Source organism: Theropithecus gelada, chromosome 1, assembly GCF_003255815.1.
Source record: "Theropithecus gelada isolate Dixy chromosome 1, Tgel_1.0, whole genome shotgun sequence".
NCBI classification, from domain to species: domain Eukaryota; kingdom Metazoa; phylum Chordata; class Mammalia; order Primates; family Cercopithecidae; genus Theropithecus; species Theropithecus gelada.
Window position 1 is genome coordinate 19,641,099 of NC_037668.1, and position 14,230 is coordinate 19,655,328.

Sequence of the window (14,230 nt, forward strand, 5' to 3'; positions counted from 1 at the left end):
AGCTCTGGGCCATTGCTAAAAGCCCTGAAAGTGACTTTCTGCTTTTTCCCCCTACTGAATATATAGTTGGGCTTTGTATGCTTTAATAAATTCTGGAAGAACATACCTTTCTAACTGGTAGGGCTGTTCTCTTTTCTTGATCTTGGATATGCCAAACATGAGTTCTGAAAAGAATCAGTGCAAGGCTGGATATTTTTGTGAAGGTAGATGCCAGTTGAGAGCTTTTGGTCCAAGAGTCAATTTTGTTGTTTCGATTTGTAACAACTATTAATAGAATTAAGCTGAGCCTGTAAAGGGAAGGACCCATTTTGGACAAAAGTGTCAGATTTGCCAGAAGCCTGGGAGATATGAGGGCTAAGGCTCCTTTAGGAGTCTCTGTTCAAATACACAGTTTCAGGTTTAAAGTCAGAATTGTGGCCAGGCGCAGTGGCTCACCTCTGTAATCCCAACACTTTGGGAGGCCAAGGCAGGAGGATTTCTTGAGCCCAGGAGTTTGAGACCAACCTGAGCAATACAGTGAGACCTCATCCCCACACAAATTTTTTGAAGGTTGGCCAAGCCTGGTGGTACACTCATAGAGTCCTAGCTACTCGGGTGGCTGAAGTGGGAGGATTGTTTGAGCTCAGGAAGCCAAGGTTGCAGTGAGCCAGTATTGCACCACTGCACCCCAGCCTGGGCAACAGATGGGACCCTGTCTCAAAAAAAAAGTAAAATCAGAATTTTTGCTTTCTCCTAGTCCACAAACTGGTCTCAACTAGTAAAGAAAAGTTGGGGAGAGAAAGCTGTAGTGTATTTTTTACATCTCAACTCTCTCTGTTCCTTTATGAACCAATGTTAGTCTCTGAGGAATCTGTCTCCATTTGCGTTACTGTCTTTCTGAACAGGATGATGATGTGCAGTGAGTGTGTTACCATTCGAATGCCAGATGACTCTTGAGGAATATGTAGCTGGAGATTATTTCTAACTACTTTAGCAGAGTGTACTTTGGTACCTTGCCTACTTGGTCTCTTTAATTAGGAAGTTGACATAATAATATATTCAGCAGGAGGGATTATCTTATCTTATTTTTCCTGACCTGTGACGCTGATCTCTTTTCTTCTTCTCTCTTCCACTGCTCCCCCTTTTGAAGCACACAAGTGTGGAGAGTGAGGCGAATCTCCATTCTTCCTCCAGCACTTTTTCCACCACATCCAGCACAGTCTCTGCACCTCCCCCAGTGGTCAGTGTCTCCTCCAGTCTCAATAGTGGCAGTAGCCTGGGCCTCAGCCTAGGCAGCAACTCCACTGTCACAGCCTCGACTCGAAGCTCAGTTGCTACGACTTCAGGTAGTCTTGCATAAGCAGATGGCATTCCTCTGGGATGGAAGAGGTAAGTAATTGTGTGATAGGATAAAAATGTAATTTCTCTTTTAGGAAAAGCTCCTCCCAACCTCCCTCCTGGGGTCCCGCCGTTGTTGCCTAATCCGTATATTATGGCTCCAGGGCTGTTACATGCCTACCCGGTAAGTGGGACTAAAGGATCTTCTTCAAAAGGTGAGGATGCTGTGGCTGCTCTTTTTATAGCTCTGGCTTCAGATGGACCCCTGTGAATACCAAAACTTGCACATACTCAAGCCCTGCAGTTGGCTCTGTGGAATCCATGTATATGGGTTTTGCATTCTATAAATGTGACTGTATTTTTGATCTGTGTGTCTGGTTGGAAAAGATTCACGTATAAACAGCATGCAGTTCAAACCTGTGTTAAGGGTCAACTGTAATTAAAATATAAAATAAATGAGGAATTGCTACATGTAATCAAACTGGTTTTAATCTTTGCAGTTTTGGGAAAAGTACTAATGGACTAAACTGAGGCCAACCCATCTATTGTGTATCTGCTCTGGTTTATGGTGCACACATGTATGCATGTGTGTGTGCACAATATGTATGTATATGTGTGATGAGAATATCTGCCCTGTTTGAAACACAACTTCTGGGCCTCAGAAGCCAAAGGCCAGAATGTTCATCTAGAATCCTTTTTAGTGTCTTAGATAATTATGACTATTATTTTATTTTCTGAGACAGATCTTGCTCTTTTACCCAGGCTAGAGTGCAGTGAAACAATCATAGCTAGCTCACTGCAGTCTTGAACTCTGGGCTCAAGCAATCCTCTCACCTCAGACTCCCCAAGTAGCTAAGACTACAGGTGTGCATCCCCATGCCTGGCTAAGTTTGAAAAATTTTTTTTAGAGACAGAGTCTTCGTATGTTGCCTAGGCTGGTCTCAAAATCCCAGGCTCAGGTGGTTCTCCTGCCTCAGCCTCTCAAAGAACTGGGGTTATGTATAGGCCTGAGCCACTACTCCTGGCCCTAAGAATTATTTTCTCTGATTTGATTAAATCTGTAACTCTTGAGTGTGTTTGCTGGTCTGGCCTGGTTAGAGGAAAGTTTCCTGACTCAATCTGGGGCTTTGAGAATAAGTGGGTGGCTGACAGTAGTAGTAGCTTTTTGCCCTAGTGTCTTCTTGACCTTCAAGTATTTGGTAGCTATTAAGATGAAGGGTATATGAAAAAGTTTTAAAAAAGATACCTGTTCCTGCCCTCAGAGACAAAGTCTAGATAAATATTATACTGCTGACACATCCAAATAACACAGTTACACATTTTTAATGTGTAGTCACTACCTTAAAACCCTGAAATTGGAGAAAAGTAAAATATTCTTTATGGAGGAGATTATTTTTAAGCCAGATTTTGAAGAGTATAAGAGACAGAGAGTTGTAGAATAGAGAGTAAAACTGGTTGTTCATGTATATTTTGTGTCTACTCTATTGGTATCAAGAAGCCAGCCTACTAGAATCAGTAGTATTTAGCTCAAGGAAAGCTTCAAGACCTTTCATGAATCATTTAATCTCTTTGTACTTTACTGCTTTTTCCTTAAATAAAATTGAAGGAAATAATCCATGTCCTGTTCTAACCCAGAATGAGGATGAATATTCTGTTGAATTAGCTTGTCTCTTGGCTCCTTAGTTTGCTAACATCATGACCAGTTCCTGTTATTGCTATATATCTGTATCTTTCAGCCACAAGTATATGGTTATGATGACTTGCAGATGCTTCAGACAAGATTTCCATTGGTGAGTATGTGGGATAGAGCTTTGGAAAATAAAGTAGTCTTAAAATTAGTGTTGGGAGAATTACCTCAGTCACAGACATAGCTCTTTCCCATCCCAGTCCTCCATACACTCTGATCTAAGGCATATTAGAATATAGGGATTTGGGGGAGGGTTTCCAATAGAAGATAACTTTTTTTTTTTTTTTTTAAAGACAGAGTCTCACTCTGTCTCTCAAGCTGGAGTGCAGTGGCGTCATCTTGGTTCATTGCAACCTCTGCCACCTGGGTCAAAGCCTCAGCCTCCCGAGTAGCTGGGATTAAAGGGGCCCGTCACCACCCCTGGCTAATTTTTTGTTTGTATTTTTAGTAGAGATGGGGTTTCGCCATCTTTGCCAGGCTGGTCTTGAATTCCTGACCTTGTGATCCACCTGCCTCTGCCTCCCTAAGTGCTGAGCTTACAGGCGTGAGCCGCCGCACCCAGCCTTTTTTCTTCTTTTTTTAAATCAGAGTTGTGGCATCTTAGTAAATGCCATTTAACCTAATCTATAACCTAGTAAAGTAATCTGGAGCACTCAGGGTGCTTTTTGTTTGTCCTAGTCACTTTAAATTACAGAATGATCTGTTTTCTCAGTAGAATAAGCTTGGTATAAACTGATAGGGATGACATCTAAAGTGCTGAAAATATTGGTCCTCATGGACTTTGACATATTCTCAAGTGGGCATACCCGTAGACCTTGCCTGACTGTGCTCATGGCCAGGCAAGGGGGACAGTGTATGCAAGAGTAATGTGGAGTTTGTGCTAACTCTAGGCAGCTTAATTAGTGACTGGATAAATTGCACAACTCTCACATTCTTCTATTCTTTCCTCTGTGGAAATAATACTCATGCTGGGGAATGAGTGACATTGAATGTCTGCTCTTTTTTTTCCCTCTTTTCTAGGATTACTACAGCATCCCATTTCCCACACCCACTACTCCGCTGACTGGGAGGGATGGTAGCCTGGCCAGCAACCCTTATTCTGGTAGGATTGGGATGGGACTAAATAAATAAAAAGGGAGATAGTGTTGGGATTGATGGCAGAAACCTGATTGGTAGCAAGAAGGAATGTGATAAATCAGGATTGGTAGATTCAAAATCCTGCTAAAGTTGGGCATGTCGTGGCTTTTCCTATTCATCCCACTTTCTGTTGTCTCCCTGTGATTTCTAGATGATATCTTAGCCAGGCATGGTAGCACACACCTGTAGTCTCAGCTACTTGGGAGGCCAAGGTGGGAGAATTGCTTGAGCCCAGGAGTTCAAGACCAGCCTGGGCAACATAGCAAGACGCCATCTCCAAAAAAGTGATATCTTGACTTAGTTTCAAACCATTTGCTAGCTTTTTCCAGGAAGTACAGTGGTCGATGTGGTCTTCTCTGCTCATCTCTGCCCCTTTATGCTACTCACAGTGGCAATCTCACTGCCTTGCTAGGTCTGGGGCCTTCTTCTTTTACCTGACCTATCATTGTCCTCATTGACTTACCATTTTCCCTGATCCATCATTGTCTTTCAAGTCCAGCATGGGGTATTCCCCATGGAGGAGAAGAGGGGAGGGAAGAAGGGGGAAGATGAAAGAGAACACAAGTGGGCAGAGAAATTGTGCAGGTGCCTTATTCCAGGAGCCTGTCCCTGGCATAGCATTGCACAGTTATTCAACACTAGTCCTTGGCTTACAGCAACTGTGCTCAGTATATGCTGAGCAACACTAATTGGAGCCACTCAGAAATGTAATTCAAGGAATTGAACTTTAATAGTCTTTGAACAGGATCTCCTGGAATCATGTGAAACCAGAAGAGGTAATTCTGCATTGGTATTGGGGTGAAAGAGGCAGGTACATTTAGCCTCTCCTGTCACAGGTGACCTCACAAAGTTCGGCCGTGGGGATGCCTCCTCCCCAGCCCCGGCCACAACCTTGGCCCAGCCCCAACAGAACCAGACGCAGACTCACCATACCACGCAGCAGACATTCCTGAACCCGGCGCTGCCTCCTGGCTACAGTTACACCAGCCTGCCATACTATACAGGGGTCCCGGGCCTCCCCAGCACCTTCCAGTATGGGCCTGCTGTGTTCCCTGTGAGTACCTGGCTTTGGTCACTCCTTGTGGTGAAGGATCCTAGCCCTGGACACTATTCTAGCTGCTTTTAAGGATCAATGACTTCAATAATGGATGAGGAGGAACAGTTTCCACCTCTGGCCTGTTTTTGGCCTGGTGCAGGGTGATGGGGGAATGGGGCTGGAATTGGTGGAATTAGGATAGGGATTGCCTAGTCTTAGAATTTGCCAAAGGGAGAATATGATACCATACAGCTTTGCTTCACTCAGATTCATTCATTCCCTGCTGCCATTGTCCCTTTTCCTTCCTCCAAACTACCAATTCTTGACTTCATTAGTAGATTCTAGAACGGTTAGTAAGGAGCTAATTTCACTAAGCAAGCTGTGGTCAACCTGCATCAGGATAGTTAGCCATCTGAATGTCCAGTACCTGGAGCAGGACAAGTGGGACAGATGGTATTCTGCTGCCACGTCACTGCAAGTCTGGCCTTTTTGCTCTTTAGGTGGCTCCTACCTCTTCCAAGCAGCATGGTGTGAATGTCAGTGTGAATGCATCGGCCACCCCTTTCCAACAGCCGAGTGGATATGGGTCTCATGGATACAACACTGGTAAGCTGACCTTGTCCCTGGCTCGGTGGTATCTGTGGGGTGTTATTAGATAAATTTCAGGGAGGAAGACTTGATGCTTAAGAAAATGGGGTTGGTGAGGGTATACCGCTGCCCCAGGTATGATTGTTAATACTTGGCTGACTTGGGTATCTGTGGGAGCAGCACCAGCAGAGGAGCTTGATACTAGGACATGTGTCCACTCTTTGTGACAGGAATGCCCAAGAGTATGTGTTGGCTTTTAGAATATGTTGGTTGGCCAAAAGTGTGGGTGGAAGTAGGGTAAGGAGCCCCAAGATTTTGCTGAAATGTCAGTGGAGGCAAGTGTTGATAATATGTATGGCACTGATAATACAAAAGGGGGTATATTCACTGAGTAGTAGCATTAAGTGGGTTCATAGCTAGCAGACTACGATAAGTTTGGCTTAAATCACTTTGTAGCACTACTTTTATGTGTCCTTTTTTATTCCCTAGCTAGAAGACCTAAACCATGGAGGAAAAGGAGTAGGCGTGACTATTACTCAATAAAGTGGGAACTGTACTGGGAGAGTTGGGCCTTTAGGTTCCTTCATTTGTATGGCTGGTCTCTTTGCAAAGTCCGTTTACATATGTGATGGCAGGAGGGAATTGTAGGAATCCTCTGGATGGGTACTTACCTAAAAGATACTCAGCCTCTCCCTTGCTTCCATACCTGACATCTGTGCTCTACTTTTGGAGGACAGGGAGCGAGAAGAAATCTTTGAATAATATAATTGTACTTTTTCAGCGACTTGTAGATGAATAGGGGAGGAGCAGGTTTCTGTGATTGCTTAGGATTGGGGATGGGGGTTGTCCTTCAAAGCTGTCAGCTCAGTTACAGTTTCATGGTGATTTGGATAGAGCAGCATGTGTTCTTCACCCTTATGTGGGCTCTGGGTGGGTCAGTTGCCCACAGTTTTCAATAATTGGGAACAGCACAGAAGGCAGTAAGGACTAGGAACTGATAGCCAGGTGGAGCTTTGAACTGTGCTTTATGAGTTAGAGTGGGTCATCAGTTAAATCCTGAGAAGCTCCATTGAGATTTAATACATAGACTCCTTGTGGCCACCCCTCTTATCGAGCAAGGTCCACCCTGAATCTTGGTGGGGAGGATTATAAGCTTTTTGACTTGGAGTGGTGGCCCCGTTCTGAGGACATTAGGTTGAAGTCTTAGTTGGACCAGGTTCACAAATTTTAAGAGTTAGGTGATTGATAATATAGGAGAATTGGCATACCTGATTCTAGAAATCCCAGCTTCTTGCCTCCCTTCAGAATTCAGAAACGTATTATATCAGCCCTTGAGAACCCCTAGTTCCCAACCCCACAAAGGGCTTTTGTCATTCCATTCATTTATTTTTATGTATTTGATTCCTTTTAGGAAGAAAATATCCACCCCCTTACAAGCATTTCTGGACGGCTGAGAGCTAATTTGGCCCAAGGCTGGGGGCTGTGTTTTGTGTGTGTGTATAAATTTGCACTGAAGTCTTGTTTCAGAAACCAGACCACTGAGGAGAGCCTGCTGAGCTGAGGCCATGGCCTGCGTGGCTTGGGGAAATGAGTTGGTGGATACCTTCTGGGCTTTTGAACTTGCCCCTCCCCCATTTCCCTCTCCCCCATGTGTCTGACCCTGTCTTACCCATTTCAAGTTCAAGCGGTGCAGCACCTTCGAAGCATCAATGCACACACCCGCTGTTGCTTTTGATTTCTGGAAGGCATGTAGTTTCAACTTGTAACAAAAATATTTGTAGTCTTCAATAAACTGTGGTATTTCTTTAGCTAACTCTGGCGTTCTTTCCGTGCATGTCTTTCTGGACACTAGGAACCAATGCTGTGCTATGAATGAAGGGTGGAGGGTGGCCTTTTTAATCAAACCCCAGCATAGCCAAAGAACTATTAATTTTCCAGTATGGTAGTTTCATGAAGGTGGGGGGAGGGGAAATAGCCTCAGTTTCCTGCCTGTTGATTGGTTGGTAAAGGAAACTTTGTAGAAATCCCCAATTCTCTATGTTTATGTTGCTTCATTTTTCCATTTAGATCTTTCCTTTGCCTCTTACATAAGCAGTGGGGGAAAGGACAAAAAAGTTTGGAGTGTCATGTCATGGTGAAAGGCAAAAGAGATAGTGTTCAGAGCTGTTAGAGAAGTATCTTCCAAGGCTTAATTCCCACATCTATCTGGTTCCTAAAGGCCAAGTGGCTAAGATCTGATAAAGTCATTAGTGATCAGCTAGTTGATGACTCAGGCTCTGTGGAGACTATGCTATCCTGGAACATTGTTCTTAGTCCCTTGATGGCTTTTCAGAAATCTTGGATTATCAGTTTTGCATTTGCGGGTATAAGCTAAGGATGTGTGGGAGCGGTTTGGTCAGACATCTCCTTGACTGTGGAAATTCTAATTCCCTCCCAGTCCAGCTAGCATACAACATTAGCCCTTTGTTTATACAGTTAATGTGGACAGTGAGATCACCACCCTGGGTTAATTAGAAACCAAAGTATTCAGCTTTCCTTGTATTTGTTCCCAGCCCTTTGGAGTAATTTTGTTCTGTGGAGTGTGACCACCTTTCCCAGGGGCTGCCATGGTGGGAGAGAGAGATTCATGTTTCTCTGCCCTGCTGCCCACGTGATACTGGTATTGTCACTGTTTGGGGATAAGTAGGGGGTGTTGACGTTGGAAAGAAAGCAAGAGAACTCTGTAGTCTGAAGATCTTTCTAATAACTGGTAAGGGGTAGTGAAATCAGTACCCATTATTTTCTAGGTCTCTAATACTATCATTGAGATTATTATGGCTACTACAGAGTATTATGGTTCCTGCATTCCCAGTCCCTTCAACCTCATATCCAAGATAAGGCCTCTGGACTAGAAGTTATTTTTAGCCTAAACTCTGGAAAGAATGAGATCAGGTAGGGGCACACTGGAGCTGAATTCCTCCCTACCACCCAGCTTGAACATCCAGTTAGTCATTTCTGCCATTCCTAGATATAGGCAGCCTAGCCTCACTGCAGAGAGTGACCAAATATGCTTTTTTTTTTTTTTTTTTTTTTTTTTTTTTTTTTGCCTTTGCAGTAAATTGTCTCTTTTGGTTTGACTTAAAAATGTTCTACTTATATCCTGTTTATTCCACCTTTACTCTCAACTCTTCCACACAAACTATTAGCTTAAGCCTTTTCCATAACTGAACCTTCTGTTCTTAAAAGTTATGACTGTTACCCAGTGATTTGCTAGATGGGCACCTCAGGTTTGAAAAGGGAACGGAAAAAATACCCATTAGCCCCTTAAGATATCGTTCCCTTCTTTTACTTCAGTGTCTTTAGACAGTTGATGCTTTGGAGATAAGGAAGTATTTTCTCTTGCTTGGTTTTCTGTAGTTCTGTTATTTTTCCTAGTTAGTGTTTGCCCCTCCCAGGAATTATCTGGACTTAGGATGTTGGGAAGTTTTTCCAGATTAAGATACCACTTCAAAAGTGACTGTTCAAGATGGGCTTAACTTTGGAAGGCTGCCTTTGTCTGAGGCATTGGGAGGATTTGGGTTCTAGAGTTTGAATTGTGGGTGAATGGAGGATTCCTTATTTGTGATTTGGCCACTCTAGTACAGTGCTTCTAAAACACTTTTCCATCAGTGTTCCTGACAGCAGAGGAGAAGGAAATGTGTACCTCTGATGGGAAGGATCCAAGGGCATAGACAGAAAGGCAAAGTTTTTCTGAAGCTTCGTTTTATTTTTATAAAAACTAATATATCTTTTTAAAATCATGCTTTATATTCCTAAATTACTTACTTTTCTTCAAATCTTTGTTTAAAAATGGAAAGTTTAAAAGATGTTAGATTATTTATTTCATGGCTTTTCCTATCTCCTTGACCCATTGCCTTATACCCCAGGTGATAGAGTATAGTATGAGTATTTGAGGAGTACAAATTAAAATGACATGTTGTACTACTCTGGTTTCTTTAAGGTTGTAGTGGTTAGTAGGGAGTTTTCAACAGGAAATATAAGAGTTGGGGTATGGGTTAGAACTTTATCTTACGGAGAAGCTGAAGTTGTATACTGAAAATGACGTGGTTTTTGTGTTCCACCTAGGCTTAGGAGATGGCCTACTCCTGTCTACCTATCCCTCGCCACCCCACTACACTTAGGCTTAAATTGTGTACATGGAAATTGATCTTGATGGCAGGCCTTTACATATTAAGTTTAAAGATTTAGCCTAGATGCTCCAAGACTAAAGAAGCTGGACTGACTGAGCTGAGGCTATGAGAATGAGAGTGCCCTTGGGGATTAAAGTGAACTGCTCCTCTCGTACTTATGCAGTGGAGGCATGGATTTTGAGCCCAGAAATGTCACTTCAGGAAGAGAGAGGGCCAGACTGCCCGAGTCTCCAGGAATAAAACTGAGTGGAGTTTGGGTGGATTGATTTGAAATGGACATTAAAATTAAAAGTTTATTATATTCCTGCTAGACTTTGGCACAGAAGTGTTTTGAAACAGTATATGCTAGTGAGGTTTGGTCATATTCCCTTGCCCACCAAAAAAACAACCTCACTCTCTCATGTATACTCAACACACACCTGGAAAGGTCCAAAGAACCCTTACGGAGCTTTTGTTTCATAAACTCTTAACTCTCAGGACTGACGTGAAGCTGGAAAATCAACCAAAATTCCCTTGCATTGGTATAGCTAGAAAGGCTACAGATACCACCTCAGGAATAAGGGCCAGGTAGCTAGCTGAGCTAATCCTCCTGTCTGTTTCCTCCTCCCCCAGGTGTTTCAGTCACCTCCAGTAACACGGGCGTGCCAGATATCTCGGGTTCTGTGTACTCCAAAACCCAGGTAGGTGCCTGGCTCTGGACAGAAGTGGAAAAGAGATAGACATAGAAGAGGTGGAGTTGTAATGGTAGAAATACAGTGGACAAGAACAACCCTCGGAGAGGTGGCAGGAAACCCATCCTACTTTTTCTAAATGAAAGGTCTTCTCTAGACTTCACTTCCTCTAAGAAGTTAAAATTTAGCCCTCTGAGAAAAAAAACAAGAGAAGTGTAATAGGAAGGTGAAGCGTGGCAAATTGTTTAATGTGTCATGTGATTTACTGTGCAACTCTCCTGGCCCCTTTTCCTACCTACTCCCAACCTTTTTCATGACTTTTCAAGAGAGTAAGTATGAGAGTGACAGGAAACTAGTTCATTCCATTCTTTGAGTAAATCTGTAACAGTGGGAGTGGGAAAGGAGACACCTAGTAACTAATGAAGCATTTGAGTGATCCACAGGTTTGTTATGTTGCTTTTATCCCCCATCACCATAAATACTTAAAGTTTGTTATTAAGCACTGGGGGTCTGGGGCGGGGCACTTCATGAACAAGACCTTCAACACTTCAAATACCTCAGTATGTGTTTATTTCTTTTGAAATATCCATGGAGTTCTTTTTGTTTTTGTTTTTGAGACAGAGTCTTGCCCTGTCACCCAGGCTAGAGTGCAGTGGTGCAATCTCAGCTCACTGTCAACTCCATCTCCCAGGTTCAAGCGATTCTCCTGCCTCAGCCTCCCGAGTAGCTGGGATTACAGGCGCCTGCCATCACGCCTGCTAATTTTTGTATTTTTTAATAGAGACGGGGTTTCACCATCTTGGCTAGGCTAGTCTTGAACTCCTGACCTCATGATCCACCTGCCTCAGCCTCCCAAAGTGCTGGGATTACAGGTGTGAGCCACCGCGCCCAGCGGAGTTATTATTTATTTATTATTATTATTTTTTAAAGGAATATTGGAAGGGGTAGGGACACTTGGTTTGCTTTTTTTTTTTCTTGGAGACAGTCTCAAGAAGTCACCCAGATTGGAGTGCAATGGTGGAATCTCAGCCTTCTGAGTAGCTGGGGCTATAGGTGTGTACCACCAGGCCTAATTTTTGTATTTTTGTTTTTTGTTTGTTTTGTATTTTGTATTTTTGTTTTTTGGTAGATACAGGGTTTTGTCATGTTGCCCAGGCTCATCTTGAACTCCTGGGCTCAAGCAATCCACCCGCCTTAGCCTCCCAAAAGTGCTGGGGTTACAGGTGTGAGCCACCATGCCCAGCCCGGAGTTCTAAGTTCAAATTTCATGATGTTCAAATATGACATTCAGTTTTACAAAGTGCTTCCACATTTCATCCTCTTATTTAGTCTTTTTGTTTGTTTTTGGTTGTTTTTTTTTTTTTTTTTGAGACGGAGTTTCACTCTTGTTTCCCAGGCTAGAGTGCAATGGCGTGATCTTGGCTCACCACAACCTCCACCTCCCGGGTTCAAGCGATTCTCCTGCCTCAGCCTCCCGAGTAACTGGGGTTACAGGCATGTGCTACCATGCCTGGCTAATTTTGTATTTTTAGTAGAGACCGGGTTTCTCCATGTTGGTCAGGCTGGTCTCAAACTCCTAACCTCAGGTGACCCGCCCGCCTTGGCCTCCCAAAATGCTGGGATTACAGGCGTGAGCCACTGTGCCCAGCCTTTTTTTTTTTTTTTTTTCTTTCTTCAGATGGAGTCTCCCTCTGTCTCCCAGGCTGTAGTGCAGTGGCACAGTCTTGACTCATTGCAACCTCTGCCTCCCAGGTTCAAGTGATCCTCCTGCCTCAGACTCCCAAGTAGCTGGGATTTACAGGTACCCGCTACCACGCCTGGCTAATTTTTGTATTTTTAGTAGAGATGGGGTTTCACCATATTGGCCAGGCTGGTCTCGAACTCTGTGTGATCCGGCCATCTCGGCCTCCCAAAGTGCTGGTATTACAGGTGTGAGCCATCGTGCCCAGCCTATTTGATCTTTACAACAGGTTTGTAGTGTCCCTGTTTTGTATCTGACGAAACTGAGGCTAAGAGGTTGAGTAGTTTGCCTAGGTTCACACAGTTATTAAATAAGAGCAGAGCTGAGACTGAGACCTGAATATGTGATTTCAAGTGTACTGTGCCTTCTGTGACACCATGCTGCTTTCTGAGGGTCAGGGAGCTTGAGCTCAGGAAAATCCCAAGATTGGTTTGCTGATCCCTTTTACTCTGTCTCCTCCTGGCCTCCTGGATAGCAGTCCTTTGAGAAACAAGGTTTTCATTCCGGTACTCCTGCTGCTTCCTTCAACTTGCCTTCAGCCCTAGGAAGTGGGGGCCCCATCAATCCGGCCACAGCTGCTGCCTACCCACCTGCCCCCTTTATGCACATTCTGACCCCCCATCAGCAGCCGCACTCTCAGATCCTTCACCATCACCTGCAGCAGGATGGCCAGGTAATAGCCCTTCCCCCTCTCTCCTTTCCCTTCCTCTTCCTATCCCTTAAAACTGCCTTCCCTTTCCTTTTCTTACCCTTCCTCACCACCACCTTCACCCAATCCCTCCCCAGCGCCAGTCATGGGCACACAGCACATACAGACACAAGCGCACATAACACGAGCGGCCGGCAAAGGATATCTCAGAGAAGGGGCCAGATTGAAACCTTTTTTGCCCAATTCCTTTGGTGCCCTTCTCCTCCTGTGCCACAGTTGTCCTTATCCCATCAGACCTGGGTCACACCTCCCCTCTTTCCTCTCCCAGCCTTCCCTCTTCCCTGACATTTTAGCTTTCCCTTCTAATGGTGGAGTTCTATTGTCAAAGTTTGTCCCTTTATTTTCCATATATCCTGGTTCTGCCTCAGCTACCATATTTGCAGATGATTCTCTGTTGCCAGCGCCAGCAGGAGGAGCAGGTAATGAAATTGAATGATCATATGCTTGAACCCACTCCTTTTCAGTCCCCATTTCACCTTCACAGCCTCAGGGAACTTGAAAAGACTGCGCGGTCACAAATCGGGATACACAAACACAAACACCTTGCTGAGCTCTCTGGCCTCCCCTTCCTCTCTCCTTCTCCCCTCCCCAACACCCTCTTTATCTTTGTACCCTTCCCCAACTGTGGAAAACATTTGGTTACCAGAATGGAAAAGATTATTGGGGCAGCATCTGCAGCCTGAGGCCTCAGACTGCCTCTCATACCTGCCTGAAATGGGCTCACAGATGTGATGTGTGGTAGGGGTGGGGATCTGTGGGGCAATGCAAGTGGCCTCTTGAGAGCTCCATTATAGGTGGCTGGAGCTGGAATAAGGACTTCCTTCCTCTCAAAGACAGCTTTCCAAATTGAGGCATTCATGGGGATCAATGGAAATGAAATTGCCTCGTGATCACTCATCTCCAAGAGCAGGGGAGAGAAGGGGTAGTAGGAGAAGGTAGAATTGAAAATGAGTAGAACTAACTCACTACCTTATCTCCAAAGGTATCTTGCCCTCTTCATCTTTTCCCTATTTAAAAGTCAAAAATGCCTTCCTGCTTGTAAGAAAGGGGCTTTAGCAGCTATGCAGACTAAATTTTCTATGGTTTTAATAGTAGTGAGGGGAATGGGAGAGCAAGACAGTTTGCACATCTCCACCTGAAGATGTTACAAATTTGTACCACTAACTAGACACCTT

At 44.2% G+C, this 14,230-nt stretch overlaps 1 protein-coding gene and 1 non-coding gene across 2 annotated transcripts in view; both read left to right on the forward strand.

The window, feature by feature from the left end:
- UBAP2L (ubiquitin associated protein 2 like) overlaps positions 1-14,230 on the forward strand; it is a 54,785-nt gene that overhangs the window by 39,213 nt on the left and 1,342 nt on the right. The window contains exons 18-25 of the mRNA XM_025377976.1: positions 1,130-1,325; positions 1,413-1,501; positions 3,054-3,107; positions 4,025-4,106; positions 4,978-5,195; positions 5,678-5,783; positions 10,547-10,614; positions 12,822-13,019. Coding sequence (XP_025233761.1) covers positions 1,130-1,325; positions 1,413-1,501; positions 3,054-3,107; positions 4,025-4,106; positions 4,978-5,195; positions 5,678-5,783; positions 10,547-10,614; positions 12,822-13,019 — 1,011 coding nt within the window. The remainder of the gene's footprint in view (positions 1-1,129; positions 1,326-1,412; positions 1,502-3,053; positions 3,108-4,024; positions 4,107-4,977; positions 5,196-5,677; positions 5,784-10,546; positions 10,615-12,821; positions 13,020-14,230) is intronic.
- LOC112616109 lies at positions 3,803-3,938 on the forward strand. Its single transcript, XR_003117567.1, has one exon. It is a non-coding gene; the product is annotated as a small nucleolar RNA SNORA58 (small nucleolar RNA).